This window comes from Bipolaris oryzae, assembly GCF_000523455.1.
Source record: "Bipolaris oryzae ATCC 44560 unplaced genomic scaffold scaffold_89, whole genome shotgun sequence".
In the NCBI taxonomy this organism is placed as follows: domain Eukaryota; kingdom Fungi; phylum Ascomycota; class Dothideomycetes; order Pleosporales; family Pleosporaceae; genus Bipolaris; species Bipolaris oryzae.
In genome coordinates, this window is record NW_006911365.1 from 26,611 (window position 1) to 46,070 (window position 19,460).

The 19,460-nt window shown below is 50.5% G+C and overlaps 8 protein-coding genes across 8 annotated transcripts; 3 read left to right on the plus strand and 5 right to left on the minus strand.

The window, feature by feature from the left end:
* Positions 1–533: 533 nt before the first annotated feature.
* On the minus strand, positions 534–3,148 carry COCMIDRAFT_98561 (uncharacterized protein; the record flags this gene model as incomplete). The annotated part of the gene is made up of 6 exons (XM_007691004.1): positions 534–1,619; positions 1,685–2,039; positions 2,089–2,292; positions 2,341–2,471; positions 2,525–2,687; positions 2,826–3,148. 6 exons carry the CDS (start codon positions 3,146–3,148, stop codon positions 534–536), a joined length of 2,262 nt encoding a protein of 753 aa, XP_007689194.1.
* A 416-nt stretch (positions 3,149–3,564) lies between these two features.
* On the plus strand, positions 3,565–3,946 carry COCMIDRAFT_37831 (uncharacterized protein; the record flags this gene model as incomplete). The annotated part of the gene is made up of 3 exons (XM_007690993.1): positions 3,565–3,572; positions 3,634–3,764; positions 3,819–3,946. The coding sequence occupies 3 exons, from the start codon at positions 3,565–3,567 to the stop codon at positions 3,944–3,946; spliced, it is 267 nt and encodes an 88-aa protein (XP_007689183.1).
* A 774-nt stretch (positions 3,947–4,720) lies between these two features.
* COCMIDRAFT_37832 (uncharacterized protein) lies at positions 4,721–5,335 on the plus strand (the record flags this gene model as incomplete). Its single annotated transcript, XM_007690994.1, has 1 exon — positions 4,721–5,335. The coding sequence occupies one exon, from the start codon at positions 4,721–4,723 to the stop codon at positions 5,333–5,335; it is 615 nt and encodes a 204-aa protein (XP_007689184.1).
* Positions 5,336–5,678: 343 nt separating this feature from the next.
* COCMIDRAFT_6355 (uncharacterized protein) lies at positions 5,679–9,128 on the minus strand (the record flags this gene model as incomplete). The annotated part of the gene is made up of 1 exon (XM_007690981.1): positions 5,679–9,128. One exon carries the CDS (start codon positions 9,126–9,128, stop codon positions 5,679–5,681), a length of 3,450 nt encoding a protein of 1,149 aa, XP_007689171.1.
* Positions 9,129–10,769: 1,641 nt separating this feature from the next.
* On the minus strand, positions 10,770–12,468 carry COCMIDRAFT_98576 (glycoside hydrolase family 27 protein; the record flags this gene model as incomplete). Its single annotated transcript, XM_007691005.1, has 4 exons — positions 10,770–11,717; positions 11,783–11,994; positions 12,046–12,322; positions 12,370–12,468. 4 exons carry the CDS (start codon positions 12,466–12,468, stop codon positions 10,770–10,772), a joined length of 1,536 nt encoding a protein of 511 aa, XP_007689195.1.
* A 304-nt stretch (positions 12,469–12,772) lies between these two features.
* On the minus strand, positions 12,773–14,442 carry COCMIDRAFT_6357 (uncharacterized protein; the record flags this gene model as incomplete). The annotated part of the gene is made up of 2 exons (XM_007690982.1): positions 12,773–14,345; positions 14,411–14,442. The coding sequence occupies 2 exons, from the start codon at positions 14,440–14,442 to the stop codon at positions 12,773–12,775; spliced, it is 1,605 nt and encodes a 534-aa protein (XP_007689172.1).
* Positions 14,443–15,023: 581 nt separating this feature from the next.
* On the plus strand, positions 15,024–16,824 carry COCMIDRAFT_37836 (uncharacterized protein; the record flags this gene model as incomplete). The annotated part of the gene is made up of 4 exons (XM_007690995.1): positions 15,024–15,344; positions 15,396–15,627; positions 15,677–16,374; positions 16,426–16,824. The coding sequence occupies 4 exons, from the start codon at positions 15,024–15,026 to the stop codon at positions 16,822–16,824; spliced, it is 1,650 nt and encodes a 549-aa protein (XP_007689185.1).
* Positions 16,825–17,450: 626 nt separating this feature from the next.
* On the minus strand, positions 17,451–18,478 carry COCMIDRAFT_27349 (uncharacterized protein; the record flags this gene model as incomplete). Its single annotated transcript, XM_007690988.1, has 4 exons — positions 17,451–17,843; positions 18,060–18,125; positions 18,228–18,242; positions 18,359–18,478. The coding sequence occupies 4 exons, from the start codon at positions 18,476–18,478 to the stop codon at positions 17,451–17,453; spliced, it is 594 nt and encodes a 197-aa protein (XP_007689178.1).
* Positions 18,479–19,460: the final 982 nt, after the last annotated feature.

The following is a 19,460-nucleotide window of genomic DNA, read 5'->3' on the forward strand; positions in this document are numbered from 1 at the left end:
GTGTGTATGTGAGAGATAGAGGGATATGCATGATGAGAAAGCACAAGTGCAACCAATGAAGATTTCAGTTGTTTCGTAGTAGGACATGTGGATCAAAAAAGATGAAGAAATGGGAAATGAAAAAGGGAAGATGGCGTTCAATCTCGTTTGATCTAAAATTTCATCTCTTCTGCCTTGCAATCATATTTGTTGTACATATGTAAAACCTTTTTCATCATCTACGGAAAAAAAACACGCATGTTTCCCCCCCCCCTTCCCTTTGTTCCGGCCTTGGAACCCCCCCCCCCCTCTCTCTTGGGTTACTTCATCTGCCCCTTACCCTTATCCTCCTCCTTCCAATAGCAAGAACGGTTTGGTAATCTGGAGTGTTGTGGGTGGGTGGGGGGAATAAGTATACAGCCGGTGAATTGAGAACACCGTAAAAGAAAGGGGTAGGAGGGTGGGGGTGATGATAGGCATAATCCCATGCAAAAACGTGAGGGGAAAACAAAAGTGATAGGTAGTAAGTAGTAGTGGTAGTAGAGCAACATGTTTCACGACGCAGCCCCAACTTCCACCTTACCCGCAGCATTGTCCACACCGCTCTCAGTTTTAACTACCAACTGCGTTGTGTTGTTGCCCGCCATCTCGCTACCCAGAACCTCTGGCCTCCATCTAAGTAGCAACTTGCGTGCACTGGGTTTTGCTCGCTCGTTCTCCGCCCACATCTCCGCGAGGACATCAACGACGATCTTGCGGACAGGAGGACGAAACATGTACAGGTAGTGTAGAGCGTTGCAAGCGAGATCGATGCGCTCGGGGTCCTCTGCCATTTTCTTGAGGCGAACAAGGAGCGTGTAGTCTATTGAAGGGATTTCGGAGAGAAAACGCAGGAGGATTTTATCCGTGTGCTCGATGTAAGGGAGGATACCGTCGATGAGGCGGAGGGCACAGCGGTGGTAGTTGCCTCTTGGGGGTTTAGAAGGGGAAATGCCGTTTACTGTGCCGTTGGGTAAGGGGGTCTCGGCGGATTGAGCGAGGATCATGTCGTTGTACCATTCTTCGTTGAGCCAGGAGATTGCGACGTCGATACGGCGTTTCCAGTCGTAGAGGATGTACTGGTACAGGGAGTCGCGGATGGAGTCGCTGATTCGGGGGTTGCTGCTGCGGGTGCTTTTGACCGCGTACTCGTCTTTGATACCATCGGTGGGGTCGTCGAGACCGGCGCTTGCGCGTGTGGCGAGGCGGGAGAGGATGGTGACCCAGGCGTCGCGGCTGTAGTCTGTTGCTGCTAGACGGTTAAAACCACCTTTTGTGGCCTTGCTCTTTTGTGTCTCATCTACACTACTCAGCATGCCGAAGGCGCGTTGTACGGTCATGTCACCGTACTTCTGGACATCCTGATCGGATAATGGAGGTGCTTCGGGCAGCTTGAAGGGTGCTAGAGCAGTGGATGGGCCTTGTTGGGTTGGGAAGGGATTCGACGGGATACCGTCAAGCTTGTTCATGATTTGCTCCGCATCTTCAGGTTCAAAGTCGGGCTCATATTCCTCCTCATCTTCTGCGGCGGGAGCGCTTGGTGGCTGAACAGGTTGACTCGCAGCGTTCTGCCGCAGTGTTTGATACCGAGCACGGACAGCCTAGATGTCTGTTAGCACAAACACACTTTAACTGATAATATGTTCAAACAAAAAGCACTACATACACTGATTGCTTGTTCAAGCTTTTGCGGGTTAACCGACTGCAGGACTGGCACCACAATCCTGACCAACTGCTCAGGATCCTTGAAATTTTGCACATCAAAATTTGCAGTACTGCCCTCAGAATTGAGCGTGTATAATTGTCGCCAGCTGATTGGACCAGGCGGTAGAGGCTGAACAGAGGGTGTACGACTGGGAGGCTCAGCCACAAGTCGCTGTCTCTTGGCGTGATCAAGGCCATCGGTCGGTTCAGCGGGTGCTGGCCGTTTACGGTTGGATTCCTCAAAAAACTCCACACGGGCACGATGCATGCGTTCCAGAAACTGTTGTATGCGCCCATTGATTGGGTTCTCGGGGTTCCTGTAATGGTAAGTACTTGAGATGGCGTGACACGCTGAGGTTGACATACCTCTTCATGATGTTGACGAGTAGTGCCCTTGTTGTACGCTCAATTGACTTAATAATGACCTTGTTCTTAGGCGTCATTGGCGAATTGGCAAGCTTCAAGGGGTTGAAGTTGAAGACACTGTTCAAGATTTTATTTGCAGCATTTGGTCGGCGATGGATCAGCATGCCCAAGCTGTTCAAGGTGGCAGTCACGAGCAATCCGTCACTGGTCTGTGTTAGATGCATGTCGGCAGTCTGTGACTGTCTATCTAACCTGTGATCCCCATGTATGATATCCAACAGCCTGTCCAGTAGTCCATGTCCTTCAGCCTCGAGGCTCGCATACGGTATAAGCGGATGATCGCGGGGCACAATGGAGAGGGAAATGTCGTTGTGATCGGCGCGCTGCGAGACATGAGATTTTGTGTTTCTACGTCGGGGGGTGGAGGAGTATCTACCCTAGGGTCTGCCACACCTGGTGTCTGTACCAGGACGACTTGTTGGAGGAACTTGACGCAGCATATACGCACGCCAGGGGCGGCCGAGTCCATTCGTCGCAAAATGTTTGCTTTGATGCCAAACATGAGGCCCCAGTTTTGCGAATCGCTGGGGTCGGAGACACTGGGCACATGCAAGAATAAGAGCGTGTTCGCATGAAGACAGTCAAGGAGCATGCGAGCATAAAGGGACCTCAAGAATGCGCAGGGCATGTTTGACATGCGAGGGGCTCTATCTGATGCGAGGGAGGGGTTTACTTACGTATGTTTGTATACAAGTGGATACACGCTCGCGGCCGCCTGGATGGCACTCTTGATGACGCTCTTGTCATCGACATTCTCCAGGTAGGCCTTGAGGGTAGCCAGCACCGAGGGCGCGCTGCTCTGCTTGGCCTCTTGGGGCCATGCTGGCGATGCGAAAGCCTCTGCCAAAAACTCGGCACCCCAACGCTGTATCTCGATGCTCTGGTCTTCACTGTAACCGATGATGGGGAGCACGCCCGGTATAATGGTAGGATAGTATCTACCGTCGCCTAACGCGAGCGACCGGGCCGACTCCATCTGCTGTATCGTTTGCGAAGTCATGGTGATGATGGTGGCAGCACACTGGCGGCGCGCTTTGTAGTGAAGGGTAGGAGTAGGAGTTGTAGGAGACGTAAGGCTTGCTCACGCGCGCGACGCAACAGTCAAACTAAGAGCGCGACAAAGACCTGACGTGTTCGGCCAAAGGGCGTCCCATTCCCCACAATGCTAGCAATTACAAAGAGGCTGTAGAGAGCGTAGAGAAGGAAAGGGGGGGTGTGGATGTGGATGTGGATGGGGACGGGGGTGATGATGGTGTTGACTACAGCTACGGGCGCGAGGTGAGTGGCGCAGGGTTGACGCTGCGACTGCGATGATGTGCGCCCTGCCCGCCAAGACGCCCGCCTAGCCCCATGCATCATCTCACCACCATTTCTTTCCCCGCAGAATCCGCCCGGGAGCCTCACAACACCGCCACCATGGGATAGTAAGTCTTCGCGCTATATTCATATGGTCTCTGCCACGCATACTAACATTGACCCCAACAGCAAGCCATTCCGCTCAACCTACTACGATGACCGCATGCGCGCCTCGCCCGCTCTGCTGCGAGCCCGCGCGCCCTACCTGATCAAGAACACCATCACCGGCTTCGCAATCTGCTCGCTTGTCATCGGCATATGTGCGCATCATCTTCCTGCCTGTTTAATTGGAGTGCTGACCCACCTTTTTCCAGACACTTACACCATCAATGCCATCTCCCAAGACGAGTTCGAGGATGTTATTGTGCCAGACAAGCCGCTCGACAGATCCGCTCAGCCTACCACCCAAGCCCTTCAGCAGGCCATGGACGCGCGCAAGTAAAATAATCATCTGCCTGTATATTGGTGTAAAAGACATGTATGCATTGGGTTGGCGCTACAGGAATCATTCGGGAAATACCACTTTTTCGCCATTTTGAATCGCACTATGCTCAAGACTGTCCGTTTACGTATTCCACTTGCATACCGTGTGCAGAATCTCTTGCCCCGTTCAACATTGCACATTCAAGATCAACATGACTGGGCGATAGTTACGGTAGCGATCTCCGCTCCGCCTTGCATCCGCTTCATCGACCAATCATGTGTGTGCTGCATAAACTCCTTCGCGAGGACCATGGAATACCTTGTGGCTCTATTGCTTTTCTTCTCATACGCTATTCAAAAACTTTCAAGGACTACTAGCAAAGTGGCCTTGGAGAACCGGAATATTTGTAATCCACATTATTCTCTGGCACCAACAGATTTTAGGCCCTATCATAATAGCCGCTTACTCACGCGCGTTTATATCATGGATACGTTTCCGTTGACTTCACTGCTTCTTTATGCGGTATGAGGGCCGCACTTACAGCCGTCTCGAAGAGTTTGGTGTGATGTTTCCTGGGTCCTTTCCCCACTTTCTCCTCCATATCTATCCTTTATATACTCAAAACTACATCCCGCAACTCTCTCATTCTTGAAGCACCAGATCTCCTCAAGCAAGCAAAAGTAAGTAACAGAGTTCCAGTATCTGAAAGAAAACTGGCCAGATCTCCAACACCAAATGTACCATTACTAACTCCGTCAAAAGCCTGCAAACAACACCACAACGAAAATCGCCATGGGTAATCAGGGCGAATCTACAGTCTTGGACTCCAGAAGTCCTAAGGGCAATTCTTCTATCCGGCGGTTGCTCCACGTCCTCAAGCACGCCACCAAGAACCGAAAAACCGACACAGACTCCTTGAAAAGCAAAGCCAGCGACCTGCCTTCTATGCCCAGCACACCTCAGAGCAGCAGCACCGATGGCAACACAGAGCCCACCCGATTCAATGCAAATGAGCTCAGAATGCGCATTCTACGCAGTAACACGTCTCCAGCTGTGCCCCCAACTGCCAACCCAGTCACTGCATCCGGGTCTACCCACCAAACCCTCTTCAGTGTTCCCGAGAACGCTGTATCCAAGAACGGTGCCCAAGAACCCTCACAGGCACCCATCGCCCGCAGCAGCACTGAAACCCCTAGTGCTTCTAAGCCTTCAAGGAGCCGCAAGTCACGTCAGCCTACCATGATTACTCCTGAGCTCATGCAGCAGATTCAAATCTCCAACAAGAAGCGCAGTGGCGGTGCTCTGCGGGATAACGGTGAGCTTCGCAGGAAGAATCTGGGAACTGCGACTGTGACGAATAGGGCCAAGGCTGTTGTTGCTAGCCCTCTTCGGTGGTCGGAGGAGTAGATAATGCGATCTATTATTTTTGAAAATGGAGGGGAAAAATACATGGGGAAGTGATTTCAGGGTAGCGATTACAGCTTATACTCGCTGATGGAGTGGCGTAGACGGTTGGTTCCCCTTTCTTCGTGACCACTGTATCAGAGGCTGCTGGATAAACTAATTTTGTATTTTTTTGTGTTTTGTATTACTCGACACTATCATTTAATAATACCTTACTACCATTTACTAGAACTTGTCCAAAGTACCTTCAAGCCCAGATGTATCATCCAACAGCACAAAGATAACTTGCAGATATACATTTTCTAAGAATAACTTGATTGCGCACAACCAGCCACTTTGAACTACCTCATCGACCTGTCTCGCCACCAACACTTTCCTCGCGCCGCACTCTAAACCCCACACCAGGCAACCGACTGCTCAACAACAACGAACTACAAACCACACTAACACTGCTCAGCGCCATCGCCAAAGCAGCCCACACCGGATCAAGCTTAACATGCTTCTCCCCCGTATGCCCCATCGCCATCCCCCCATGCATCTCCATCTTCTCCCCCTTCCCACCACCACCTCCTCCTCCACCGGTAGTAATCGGATACAGCACGCCCGCTGCAATCGGCATAGCCACCATATTATACACAAGCGCCCACCCGAGATTAAAATAAACGCGTCGAAACACCACTCTTGAAAGATCCAGAAGCGTGAGAATAGTGGTGAGACGACTGTTTATCAGGATGAAAGATGAAGAGCTCAGTGCAATGTCTGAACCTGAGCCGATGGCGATGGATAAATCGGCGGTGGAGAGGGCGGGGGCGTCATTGATGCCGTCGCCTACCATGGCTATTGTTGCGCGTTGATGTCTCTTGTTCTCATTTCTCTTTGTGCCGAAGAAGGAGAAGAAGAAAGAAGAGCGTTTGGGTTGTTTGTGCAGGGTCTGCTGGAGATACTTTATTTTCTGTGCTTTTTCCTTTGGCAGCACGCCTGCGATGATGTTGGAGGCTGGGATACCGACTTGGGCGCCGACGGCGTTGGCGGTGGTGGGGTTATCGCCAGAGAGCATCCAGGTGGATATGCCGCGGGCTTGTAGGGCGGCAATGACGCTGTGGGCTTCGGGGCGGAGGGCATCGGCGATGGAGAAGGTACAGGCGAGGTGCCAAGTTGGGGTTGGAAGGGTTTCGGTTTGGGCGGTAGAGAGAGTTTCGCTGGAGGAGGTGGAGGTAGAGCGGGCGGGGTGCGGGGAAGAGGAGGGCATGAAGAGGGCTGCGAGGGCAATGGAGTCGCCGCGGGATTTCCAGGTTGAGAGGAGGGTGGTGGACGAGGGGGGGGTGGGGACGGAGTGGTCGGTCATAAAGGCTTCGTTGCCTACGATGGCGGTGATGTCTTGTCCGTCGACTCGGAAAGTGCCTTTTAAGCCTTTACCTGGCACTTCGTCGATGTCGACCACTATCGGCGTGATGTGCTCTTCTCTGTTGCAAAAAGAGACAAGTGCACGTGCAATGGGATGATTGCTGTTTTGTTCGAGAGCCTTGACAAGACCCAGCACCAGTGAGCCTTTCTGACCTCCGGAGAGCTGGTGGTCCGTTACTGCTGGATCGCCGCCTTGGGTAAGGGTTCCCGTCTTGTCGAAAACAATACAGTCGAGAGAACTGGCTTCTTGGAATGCCTCGCCTCCGCCTCTAACGAGTATACCGTGCTTTGCAGCTAGACCACCTCCGACGAAGAGCGCAGTTGGAGCTGCAAGACCAATACCGCAGGGACAGGCGATAACGAAGACCGCAATTGCGAACCGAAGAGACCAAAGCTCCCATCCACCAGCACCCTCATTCTTCCAGTCATTTGGAATAGCTCCCGTCTTACCGAGAATGAGCCACACCAGCCAAGTCGTGATTGCAACGGCAATGACAAACGGTACAAAATGCGAAGTGATAACATCTGCTGCCCTCTCAACAGGCGCACGCCGTGACTGACCTTCTCGTACAGCATTGATAATCTGATCCAGCATCGACGTCCCCTCAATACTCGTAATCGTAATCTGAACAGGAGATCCCTTGTTCATCGTACCCGAGTACACTGTATCACCCTCCACTTTCTTCACAGGGCGGGATTCCCCCGTCAAACTCGACTCGTCAAAGCTTGAACTTCCCTCTACAATCTCGCCATCAAACGGCGGTGACGCACCATGGTGGACTCGAACTACATCCCCGATTTCAAGTAGGCCGGTAGCGATTTTGATATCGCCTTGTTCAGCGTCCACAAGGACAGCTTCACTAGGACGCAATTTCCCCAGCGACGTAACCGCATCCCCCGTCTTCGCCTTGCTATACGCTTCCAAGAAGCGACCAATGAGCAAGAACATAGTCAGAAAGACGACAGCATCGAAATACGAATCATGCATTGAACCGTGGGACATTCCTGTAGCTGCCATAATGAGTTCTGCAATCGATGCAAGGTACGCAATTGTAGTGCCGAGCGAGATGAGCATATTCATGCTTCCGAATCTTGTGAAGCGATGCAGAATCGGTGTTCGACTTCCCGGCCGCCACAGCGCTGTTACTTCCTTGATCGCGCGCCGGTGGAATGTGTCTGCTGCGAAGAAATAAACGGGTGTTGCGAGAAAGAAGAGGGCCCAGCTTAGTCTTGTGACGTTGCCTGCCCACATGGATTGCATGAGGTATTTGCGTAGGGGGTTCTCGGCGCTGATTAGGCTCATGAAGACGATGCCAAAAACGAATGTAGGTATGGCGATGATGACGCAGAGTGTGAGGCGGAGCAGGATTCGTTTGCGTTCTTGTGCGTGCATTTGGCGCGCGCGTTCCTCGATTGTAGGCGCGTGGAAGACTGAAGGGATGAACACGGGGTTTAGGCTGGAAATAGTCGAGAAGATATGCCGGATGGTGAAGGTAGAGGGGTTCGGTACGTATCGAATGTGTAGGATCGGGGTTTCGAGGGATATAGGGGGGTCTTCGAGTATGAACGTATGCTTATTTGCGAAGGCTTCCTGGAGTCCTTGTATAATATTCGGCGGGCAATGTTCGCAAAACATACCATCGATGCGTATCGTGACTGTTCGCTCGATTGCTTCGATTGCCAGTGTGCTGTCTGGGACAACATGGTCGAGTGTGGCCGTATACCCAACGTCTTCGATGATTCCTTCAATCTCTAAGAGATGCTCCTTGCCGGTAAAAACGATGGTTGCACTGTTTGAAACTAGATTGACGTCGATTGACTTAATCCAATCAAGCGGTTCCAGTGCCCGAGTCACGTTGCCAACACATGACGAACAGGTTAGACCACCGAGCAAGTAAGTCGCGCGCCAACGCTCCGTCTTTTGTTTGGATGGTTTTGTTTCTGGTGCCGTATTTTGGACTTCTTCTAACTTCTCTACTTCGACATCAAAGCCACAGTCTTCAATTGTCTCTACAATCTCGTCGCACTTGGCTCTTCCAGTGAAAACAACCACTCCGCTGTTTGTAAGGAGGTTAATGTTGACTGATTGGACCCACGCGTGTGCTTGAACGGCGTGTGTGATGGCGGACACACAGGAGCTGCATGTCATTCCAGTGATGGCTAGCGTAACCTTGTACGTTGTGGTAACACTTGGAGACTCGACGGCGATAAAATTCTCGGACACAGTTGTTTTCAGTTTTGGCGATGAAGCGTCATCCATGCTCGTTCTAGCGGAGGTTGTGATGGATGAGTGAGGCTCGCACGTTGGTGCGTCTGCGCTGTGTACGCTGACCATGCCTTGCTCTTTCTCCAGTTCCTCGCGTTGCGCCAAGGGTCCTTCTTTCTCTTGCATTGCGTATTCCAAGTCGCTGGACCCTTGAGTGTACGACCAATAACTCACAGCACGCTTCTAGATGGCGTGCTATTCCCCACTTCTTCCCTCACCTTCCAAGTTTTTATTCTCGACTGGATATCTGGCCGCTTTGTTGTTTGAAGGGGCGCTGTGGAGTTTGGGATCTGTCAATTCCTAATGACGCAGTAATTTCATCAACATTAAGTGATGCGGTATGGCGTAGTGTACTACAAGTGATAAAATAAAGAGTATAGGCAGAAGAATGTCATGGTGAGGAAAGTAGACAAGCGATGAGAACGACAAACAAGGAAGGTATGGATATGATGCCCTCTTATTTGAGCCATCGAGTTTTCCTGATTAATCTACACACCAAGACTTAGCATGGAGCCCGAGAATTGTTTGTAAGGCTAGGGCTGCACTAGTCCACATGTGGGTGGTGATGCACACGCTCGTGCAACGGAGGGTGCATCGTGTCAACATACCGAGCCGGAAGGCGTTGAAGGATGATCCATTCGGTCATTATGCGTCCAGATAAGGAAGTTTTGTGGCTGAACATTTTGTAATTATGTTGGTTAGAGGCGAGCCAGCATGGTAAGGCCAGACTAGTGTCCATCATCGGAGGAACATATAGAGTGGTGCCAACGCGCCGCGAAAAAGCAGTTTAGCTAGCGCTTCAACTTGACGGTTTGTACCGCATACTCTTGACCAAACTATCCAAGAAAAAGAACGATCAGTCGAAGATCTCAAAAAGACATGTACTGCATGAACTTGCATTAGTTCCTTGTAGCTCTTGCGGCATGTTGAAATTACTTCCGAAGGATTTTTCCCGAGCGAACGAATTTGACATGCTTTGATCTCACAGTATCTACTACTACTATCCTGCTGATCTACGCTGAGATGTTGGAAATTTCTTTTGGTTAGGAACAGGCCACATCACGAACATTGCGATATCTCTCGTTGTATCCACTCGCAATCAGCCAGTAGCAGGTGAGCGGGAATGAAAGAGGTCTCTCTTTGGAAAATATAGAAAAAGAGAATCAACGAAGAGTGATCACCCGTCAAAGCAGACGGGTCAGTTGCGATAATCACATTATCTAGCAATTAAAGAGACGAAAGCAATCAAAACACTCTAAATATATGGAACTAAAGTTGAATCCCTCGTCATTGCCGTGTTTGACCTATCAGTGTGATGTTACGCGAATGTCGTGCGACGCTGACACGTACGCCCAAGAGGAATGAGTATATAGTAGGGCGTAAACTAATACCGATCCCTGAGGAGTTACTCAACTCTCAAATAGAGGAAAATGAACTTTGTCACAGGGCGATATCTTACTCGGGCCGGTGATGTTAAGAGGATTGCTATTTGCTTGGTCTCAAGTATCGTGCCAATCATTGCCGGGGTTTCATCTGCAAGCTTGAATCCGGATCAAATCTGTTTTGCCATTGGTCCTTATAAGTCGCGGAGCGAGCGTCGTTATTTCCTATCTAAGAACGCCAAATAAAGGATAATCGGGTACACGGAAACGGATAGTGATGCAACTCTATAGTCTAATGTAGAAAATTCACTGTCATCTGATGCATCAAGTGTCATAACAATGCAACATGCAAAATGCGAGTTGTGGGATAAGATGGCCTGTTGTTCTATAGCTCATCCTTTTCCTTTTCCTCGACGTCGACGTCGTCTCTTGAGATGCTCTTCGCTTCGAAAGTATCCCCTTTCTTTGCAACTCGTCGCAGTCGAAAGACTCGCGCAGCGTGACTCTTTACGTCCGCTTTGAGTAACCCTCCAGCTTTGGCTACGCCAATCTTCTCGCCAAATAGTCGTGGATCTTCTTGGGCAAGACCAGTAGCGTAAGGGATTTCGGTGGCGTTGTACCAGTTCGCCTTTGACAGTACTGTCTGCTTCTCTGAACTTGTCTTTGCTGCAAGTATCTGCTCAGCTGTCTTTTCAGACATGCGATGCGCCCAAAGATCATGGATGTCCCAGTCGTACTTGTTGTGTGGTGCTGAGCCCCCAGGTCCGTAGGGTATGAAAATCTCCGCAAGTGAAACACTCATCTCAATGTCTTTTCCGCCAGCATTCAGAAGAATCACGACTTCGTCGCCATTGTGCAAATGTCCAGCCCACACGTGCGTCTCACCGACGCCCCACTCATCTTTGGCGACACCCTCAGTATCGCGTCGGACTCGCGTTACACTTCTACCATGAGGGTCCTGGCTCAGCGCGATGATGGCCGGATTGTTGATAATGGTAAGCGCAGAAGCAGGCATATCGCGCAGGTCGTTGCCAAGGAACAATGGGGATTTGAGGGCTGCCCAAAGTGCAAAGTGTGCTTTGTACTCTTCATCAGTCATACCGCCCTGTCCGACTTCGAGCATGTCGAGGTCACTCCAGCCACCAGGAATGCTACGGTCTGCAAATGGCGCGACCTTGTTAAGAATGAACAGTACCGAGCAGTGAGTGCCCGGTGCTACACAGTTGACGTCACCTGGCGCCACGGTGTTGCAGCCGCAGAGGTCGTCGGGTCGTGTAAATGAATCATAAATGTCGCCTGTTATGCGCCAAGAGTTCGAGATAGACATCCCCCACTACCGTCAAAAATTAGCACACGCTTATTATAGCACCAAGCATGTAAAAGCGGCACATATCTTACCGTATGAACTAGATCTTCGCCCCAATTACACAAATTGAACAAGATGTTTCGTCCTGTCGCTTTCAAGGCGTCTGCCATGGTCTTGAAACGATTGAAGGATACTGACGGAGTACCAACACGGCCCATGTGATAACAGCTGTCATACTTCAGCATGTCCACTCCCCACCCAGCAAAGCTATTTGCGTCATCAACTTCGTGGTCGAGCGACCCAGCTACTCGGTTTTAGTGTGACAATATGGAATGGGTGATGGGGGTTGTCATACAGAATCTCGCACAAGTCATTTCGCCGGCACTGCTGTACATTCCAAACTTGAGATTGCGGTCATGGAGATGGTCTGAAATTGACTTTAAGCCATTGGGAAACTTGTCCAGTGCCGGTTGGAGTTTCCCTTCCTTATCGCGGCCCTTTGGGTTTTGCCAGCAATCATCTAGGACGACGTAGTTATAACCCAAGTCTCGCAGACCCAAGTCAATGATCTGAGCCGAGGTTGTGAGAAGCAGGTTTTCGGAAACATCGCATCCAAACGCGTTCCAGTTGTTCTTTTGAGATCAGCAAGTGAATCAGATAATGGTCATAAACATCGTACCCAACCCATTGGCGGTGTGATAGCAAGGCCATTGTTTACGGCAGCTGCGACGTTGGCTAAAGCCGTGACAACGAGGATGCTGCTATGTGAGGGAGGCATGTTGGAGTATTGGTATTGCCTCTCCAACAACGCAAGCCGGATTAGCAAGTTGAGCAGACTTAAATGGCTACACCCCCTCTCAGTGAACGCGAATCTTTCTACTAGATTACCGAAGTTGAAACTCGGATGTGGGGGGGGGGGGTGCTCCGCACGTGGGTGGGAAAACCGATGGGTTTTCCGCCGCTAACATCGCCCAAGGATTTCATCCCCGCCTTTCGTATCGACTAGATCCTGGAACCTAGACTTGGCTCAAATCCATACCATTGCCATACCGAGTGTGTGGTAGAGGAAATATTCTTCGTCCTTATAGGGATAGGCCTGAGTAGCAAGAGAGTGGCGATTGCTTACTCAATGCCAGCAGCGCCTCGTACTCAGGATCGTGGTCTCTCGGTTCAAGCTCCATGTGAGGTGCAAACTGGACTAGAAAGCGTAAAAGCCACCGATCGAGTACAAAACTAGTTTCTTTGCTTCGAAGACATGTCTGGTGGAACGCTCGAAGACGACTCATAGCACCGTCCACACTAGGCCAATATGCACGCAACCTAAGCAGGATCTCAAAGTTGCGCTCTAGTCTTGCTTTTGAAATTCGTATCTCTGCTTCGTCAGCGGAAAAGAGGAGGGTATGAATCTGCACAGTGGATGCAATGACGAGGACGTGTGATACTGCAGAGTACATGACGTCGCTGCCAGGTGTCGCGTGTGAACGATATACCAGCGAGCAAAGCCGTGCAGCATGGTGTTTGCATGCGTCTGCATAACGCCCAGACTCTGCCGACGCCCCAGTCGACAGGGATAGAAACTGGTAATTCAGGAGTTGACCATAATGGTAGTATCCCAGATACACGGCTGCAAACATACGCCCATGACCCCGTGAGGCAAAGTATTTGAAGTTGTCCGGCGTGTCACGCATATGTTGCGGAAGGTTTTCGAGCCAGACGTCCAAGTCGCGCGACAACTCGCGCATGCCTTTCTCCAGTGGCAAGCCTTCAAGGTGATCTGACACGCATGTGCGATTGAAATCAATGATCTTGGATAAGATCCGGTTGAGTTTCACCATCTCAGCCATGAGGGGAGAGGATACAGATGTCGGATCAATGCACCCGTGTTCCGAATCGGTGCCCATAGACGAGAAAGGAAACTCGTCAACTGGCAGAGGCACCACGATATCAAATGGCATTATGCGCGGCAATCGGACGGCAGTTGACGACCATACATCGACCATACATATGGTCCACCATATCCTTATGTTTACTTCACGCTCTATCAGGCTGGCAACTGGACGGCTTGGCAAGTCGAGGGCCAAACACATGCGCCCAGCCATGCTGTAATACATATTCTCGACATCGGTCTGGCCGTTAGCGGCAGCGTATGCGCCTAGGAGCAGGCAGACTTGAATAGTTGTGGGATGCAGATGACGGATGTTGAGCAATTCCTCACTTCGTATCCGGTACCGTTCGCCCCGTTCCCTCGGGTCTGTTCCATGGAATGCTTGGTTGGTTGAGAATCTTGCCGAGAGAGCGAACATGGCAAGAAGCACAATTGCCGGGACTCGGTCATGCATGACATCTTGGAGGAAGGATACGCGATGGTAGATGGAGTGGAATTGGTCGTGAATGTAGTCGAAATACAAATCGACTAGCTCTCGTCTCAGTGCAAGGGGCGGCATGTCTGGTCCGGCGTGCCTTGCAATTGCTGGAGTTGCATCCTGGTTCTGGGGATGCTGTGGAGGCGAGTTGAGCGATTGCAGCCTAGCCTTGCGCTTTGCATAGTACCCGCCTTCTGGTGGGCCTTGGATACACTGTTGGCCATGTGACGAACAGTACTCACACACCGCATCCACGCCGTGTGTCGGATAGATGCATTTGCGACGACGCGCCCTATGACAGCGTCAGCATGCATGTGTGTGGCTTGAAGACGCCCGTGTAGGTAGTCGAGGGCTTACCGGCAAACTGTACAGGCAGACGGTTTGCGCATAGCGTGTCAAGAGCAGCCAAGTTTGGCGACCATCTCTGGGGTAAGGAAAGCGGAGAACTGACGGAAAAGTCGATGGTGTGAAGGAAGACAGTGGCTGGCCACGACTCGCGACAACCTCTGAGCGGCTGAGTCCCGAATAGGAAACTGGCCCGCCAAGCGCAAACACGTGCCATTCCCTCTGCTAGCGGCGGTTTACTCGCGGAAAAGTCTCGCCCCTGGGCAACCGACTGGGCAAATCTCGTCGACGCTGCCTACTGGTCACTTCGCCTAGCAGAATGCTCCATACTGTCCCCATGGGCACCTGGCATCAACTTCTCCCCATGGTTTTCCCCGCAAGTAGATCTGGCCATGCCCCTCTTGGCCACTACCGAGCACCTGGGCCAACCACTCCCTCGGACTAGTCTTCTCTCGTGGCTCGACTCTGGCCCGACTTCCAACGCTTGTAGCCATGCTCTCGGCCGCTCTATATATCTACGCCTCGGCCCCATTCAAATCTTCTTTTCACTCCAGTCTCCATCACCAACCCTCAATCTCCTGGGACAACTCTGTGCGTCTTGCCCGATCTTCGAGCTTGAACCACCATGGCTTCCAAGGAGAAGACCGAAGCCCAAGTGGCTGAGAATGTTGCCTCTCACGCCTCCAATCCCGCCGACGACACCAGCGCGGCCATCAGCAACGAGCAAAACATGACCGTCCGCCAGGCCCTGCGCTTTTGGTCCAAGGCCATTGTTTTCTCCTTCGTCATCTCGCTCTGCGTCGTCATGGAAGGATACGATACGAGCTTGATGAACAAGTTCTTCGCCTTCACTCCCTTTCGCAATCGGTTCGGCGACCAGGTCGACGTTGATGGCAACAAGCTGGTCTCTTCGCGATGGCAGACTATCATTCTCAACGGAACTCAGGTGCGGACCTCGCTTGGACCATTAATATCACCGACTAACATGTTCTGATAGGTCGGGTGCATCCTTGGTCTCATCATCAACGGTTACATCACAGAATGGATCGGATACAAAAAAACCATGATTGGCAGCATGGTCTTCATGATCGGCGCCATCTTCATTCCATTCTTCTCTACTGGCCTCGAAATGTTCCTTGTGGGCGGTATCATCCAAGGTCTTCCGTGGGGTGTTTTCCAGACACTTGCCATCTCGTATGCTGCGGATCTCTGTCCCTTGCAACTTAGAGGTACGTGAACCAAACGCGCCGAGCACACGACAATACTGACTAGTACCAGGATACATGACGTCGTGGATCAACATGTGCTGGGTTATTGGTGGTCTTCTCTCCACTGGTATCCTCACTGGACTGATGAAGAACGCGACACAGTGGGGCTACCGTGTTCCTTTTGCTCTCCAGTGGATCTGGCCGATCCCAATCATTGTCACTACCCTCCTTGCACCCGAATCGCCATGGTGGCTCGTCAGGCAGGGCCGTATCGACGAGGCCAAGGACGCAATCCGGAAGATTACCACCCCTACCGAAGGCGTCAAGTTTGATGTGGATGCCCACGTTGAGATGATGATTGTTACCGACCAGTACGAGAAGCAGGTTGGAGCAGGAACCAACTACTGGCATTTGTTCCGCGGCAGTGACCTTCACCGTACTGAGGTCAGCGCCATGAGTTTTATCACGCAAGCTTTATGTGGAGTTCCCTTCATGGGCTTTGGAACCCAGTTCTTTTTAGGCGTTGGTCTCAGCCAAGACGATTCGTTCCATCTCACCGTCGGTCAGGATTGCTTGGGTCTAGTTGGTTGCTTCATCGCCTGGTGGATCATGACGCGTTTTGGCCGACGACCTATTTACCTCATCGGTCTCACCGCTATCTTTCTCATTCTTTTGATCGTTGGATTCATTGGCCTCGCGCCGCAGTCGAACAAGAGCGCCGGTCTGGCTGGAGGTGTTCTGATTATCCTCATGATTTTCTGCTTCCAGGTATGTTTTTCTGGCTATGGTTTTTTTTCATATCTTTTCTAACATAACTAGCTTTCACTCGGGCCTATCTGCTATTCTCTCGCTGCCGAAATTCCTTCTTCTCGTCTCAGAGTAAAGACCGTCGCTCTCTCTCGCGCATCCTACAACTCTATCGTCTTCGTCACCAACACCATTATGCCCAAGATGGTCGGTAAGAATGACTGGAACTGGGGTGCCAAGGGCGGCTTCTTCTGGGCTGGCATTGCATTCCTCTTCATCATCTGGGGTTACTTCCGTCTTCCCGAGCCCAAGGGCTTCACGTACTCTGAGCTTGATGTCATGTTTGAGCATAGGGTTTCGGCCCGCAAGTTCACTCGTGAAGTAGCAGACTCGCTAAAACCTGCTCTTAGGGACACTGCGATGCAGTTCGAGAAGCAGAACAACATTGAGCAAGTAGAGTCGCGCGCATAAGTTAATGACTGCTTAAGCCGCTACGATGTAATGTTGGTAATAGAGAAGAGACTATTGCTCTTCTGTAGGTCTGTAGTTTAGCCGAATAATACCCTTGATTGTTGCGAATCCATTTTGAGATGACCTAGTGAAAGAGTACTGAGTCACGTGAATTTGCCATACAACTTTACATTGGCTACTCTTGATAGGATAGTGTACTCTATGCAGGCTTGTAACACATTGAGACTAGAGCTAGATCAACATTACACATTCGCTAAAGAAACGAGCCAATCAAATCTATTTGCAAAGAGACTCAGCGTACATCTACCCATGTATAGTACAGTACAAGCACCCTACTTCGACCAATTTCAACAATTTATCCCTACAGAAAACAACCACTCATCCCGACCCCATTGCACTTTCCATCTCTCTTCCTCCAGCCATGTAATCCCACCATACCCCAAACCAGACACACAAGTCTAACTAAAACGCCTCTCCACCCACCATTTACTTCGGAAAATAGCTAGATACCAGGCCCCCCCCCCCTCCACAAGTATCTATCTTATCGCCCCCCACACTTTGTCTGGCAATGCTCATCACCAACAAGGGTAGCAGGAATATGAAACGTATCACCGCACCCGCACTCGTTACCGCTCCCCCCCCCCCAGAGCATGGTAGAGGTCCTTCTCGCAGAAAGCCATGCATTTCTGCCTCGTGATCGCGGAATCAGTGGTGACTTTGCCGTTGATGGCGCGCTCTCTGCTTTCGACGTAGCAGCCTAGGTACTGGAATTGGTGCGCTCGGCGTAGATTTTCTTCGGCGAGCATGGCGCCGTACTTGGGTTGCTGTTGCTGTTGCTGCTTGAGAGGTAACTCGGCGTTTGCTTTGTTGGGCTGGGCTGTCAAGAGGTCCTCGCGTGCTTTGCACGCTTCGTTTTTTTGTTCAGTGAGCTCGTTCATCAAGGTGTCCTCGCGCGTATTGCATGTTTTCGTTTGTTCGTTGAGATTGGGAACGGCTTCTTGCTCGTGTGAGAGGCATGCCTTCTTTGTCGGTCTAGTAGTTATCAGGGATGATCGGGCCGGAAGCGGTCCGGGGAGAGAGACTAGTTGAATGTGATGCCGTTGGTATAGGAGCAGGCGCAATGGGGTATGTCGGAGGGGTTAGTTGGCGCATCAAAGGGATGGTGTTGCACCTGTTTCTTCTCACATGTGAGCTTCACTTTCGGGGTTTGGGCGTGGGATTTCTGGTTTACTTACCGTTTTGGCATTGGTACGAGGTACCGGCACTATATGCTGCTGCGCAGAGGGTAGAAAGAAGAATAGCTAGAGAAGCCCGCATTTAGTATGTTTGCAACGATTTTTTGGTGGGATGGGAATGAGAGTTGTGGTATATAGAGCTTATTCCTTCCATGTATTCACTCTTACATTCGCTTTGCTGGGCTACGACACACTTTAATCATCGACAATTGAGGAATCATGGACCAAGTCAATACAGTATCGCATTGAATGGTTTTTATAATCTAGCATCAGCCTAAGAGCCCCAGAGGCATGCAAACCTTTGTAGATTTTTGTTTCCAGTTAGTTCTGTTTTGCGCCAAACCGAGGTCCATAGGAAGGGCCTTCAGCGTTATTTGAGTAAAGCGACGTTTCTCTACCGCCCTTATTGGCTTGGGCATCACGAGCTGATTTCTAGCTTTGAAATAAGATAATACAGCAATCATTACAAAACCTAGCCTAGATATTCAACAAAGCATTAGGAGTTTTGCTCTAGACCCGTAATACATGGTGTTAGGTTATACTGCTCTACCTGTAACGGACATCAAGACGAAAGGGATGTATGTAAAAAAGAAGTATCTCAGCAATCACCTAGAGGCCCTATATATAGGATAGCAAGTAACTGGTGGGAGAGAAACGAATGCATATGAATGCATATTATTGCAATAGGACAAATGAGTAGGTGTAAATCCAGATGAGAGAAGACCTTTCAGCATTTGACTACACTGAGCTCAATGATAAATACATGCATCCCATTGCCTGTTGCGCTAATGTCTCTGAGGATTACGATTACATACTAGCGTCTGGGAGATGTTAGCGTGATATCAATCATGTCGTCCATGCTTCCCGCTTTTCTCGTTGCTTTTGAAAGGAGCCCAAACTGTTTTCTCCCTCCGGCGCGGAATCTTTCTTATTCCTTATGATGGATCATTTTTGGTGCCATATCCTCCCAGCGTCTACCAGTTATTTGACTTCTTCCGCTTTGGTTTTATTTCCAATGGGGCGTGTCCCCAGACTATGAATTCCGAGGTAAGTTCTTCAATTCATGAGATTGTTCAAAAATACCAGCGTCTTGGTCGGTTGTACAGCATTCCTTTTCGAACTATGCCAATCCGCATATGAACTCATATGGATGCATGAAGCAAAAGTATGCTTAGGATCTACGGTCAATTCTTCTTCTGAGCTAACGAGCTGTCTAAGAGCACCTAGTAGCGTAGCTATGAAGTTGGGGCGCTAGTCACGTTACACCAGAGTGCTTCTTTTCCAGAGCATTGGCACTGCTCCATACCCTTTCCTAACAGTGGGCACTAGTCCCTTTATTTCTTTTGAACCAATACCAAAGTATGAAAATAACTATCTTTTCGACGAGTGTTCATAAGAGAC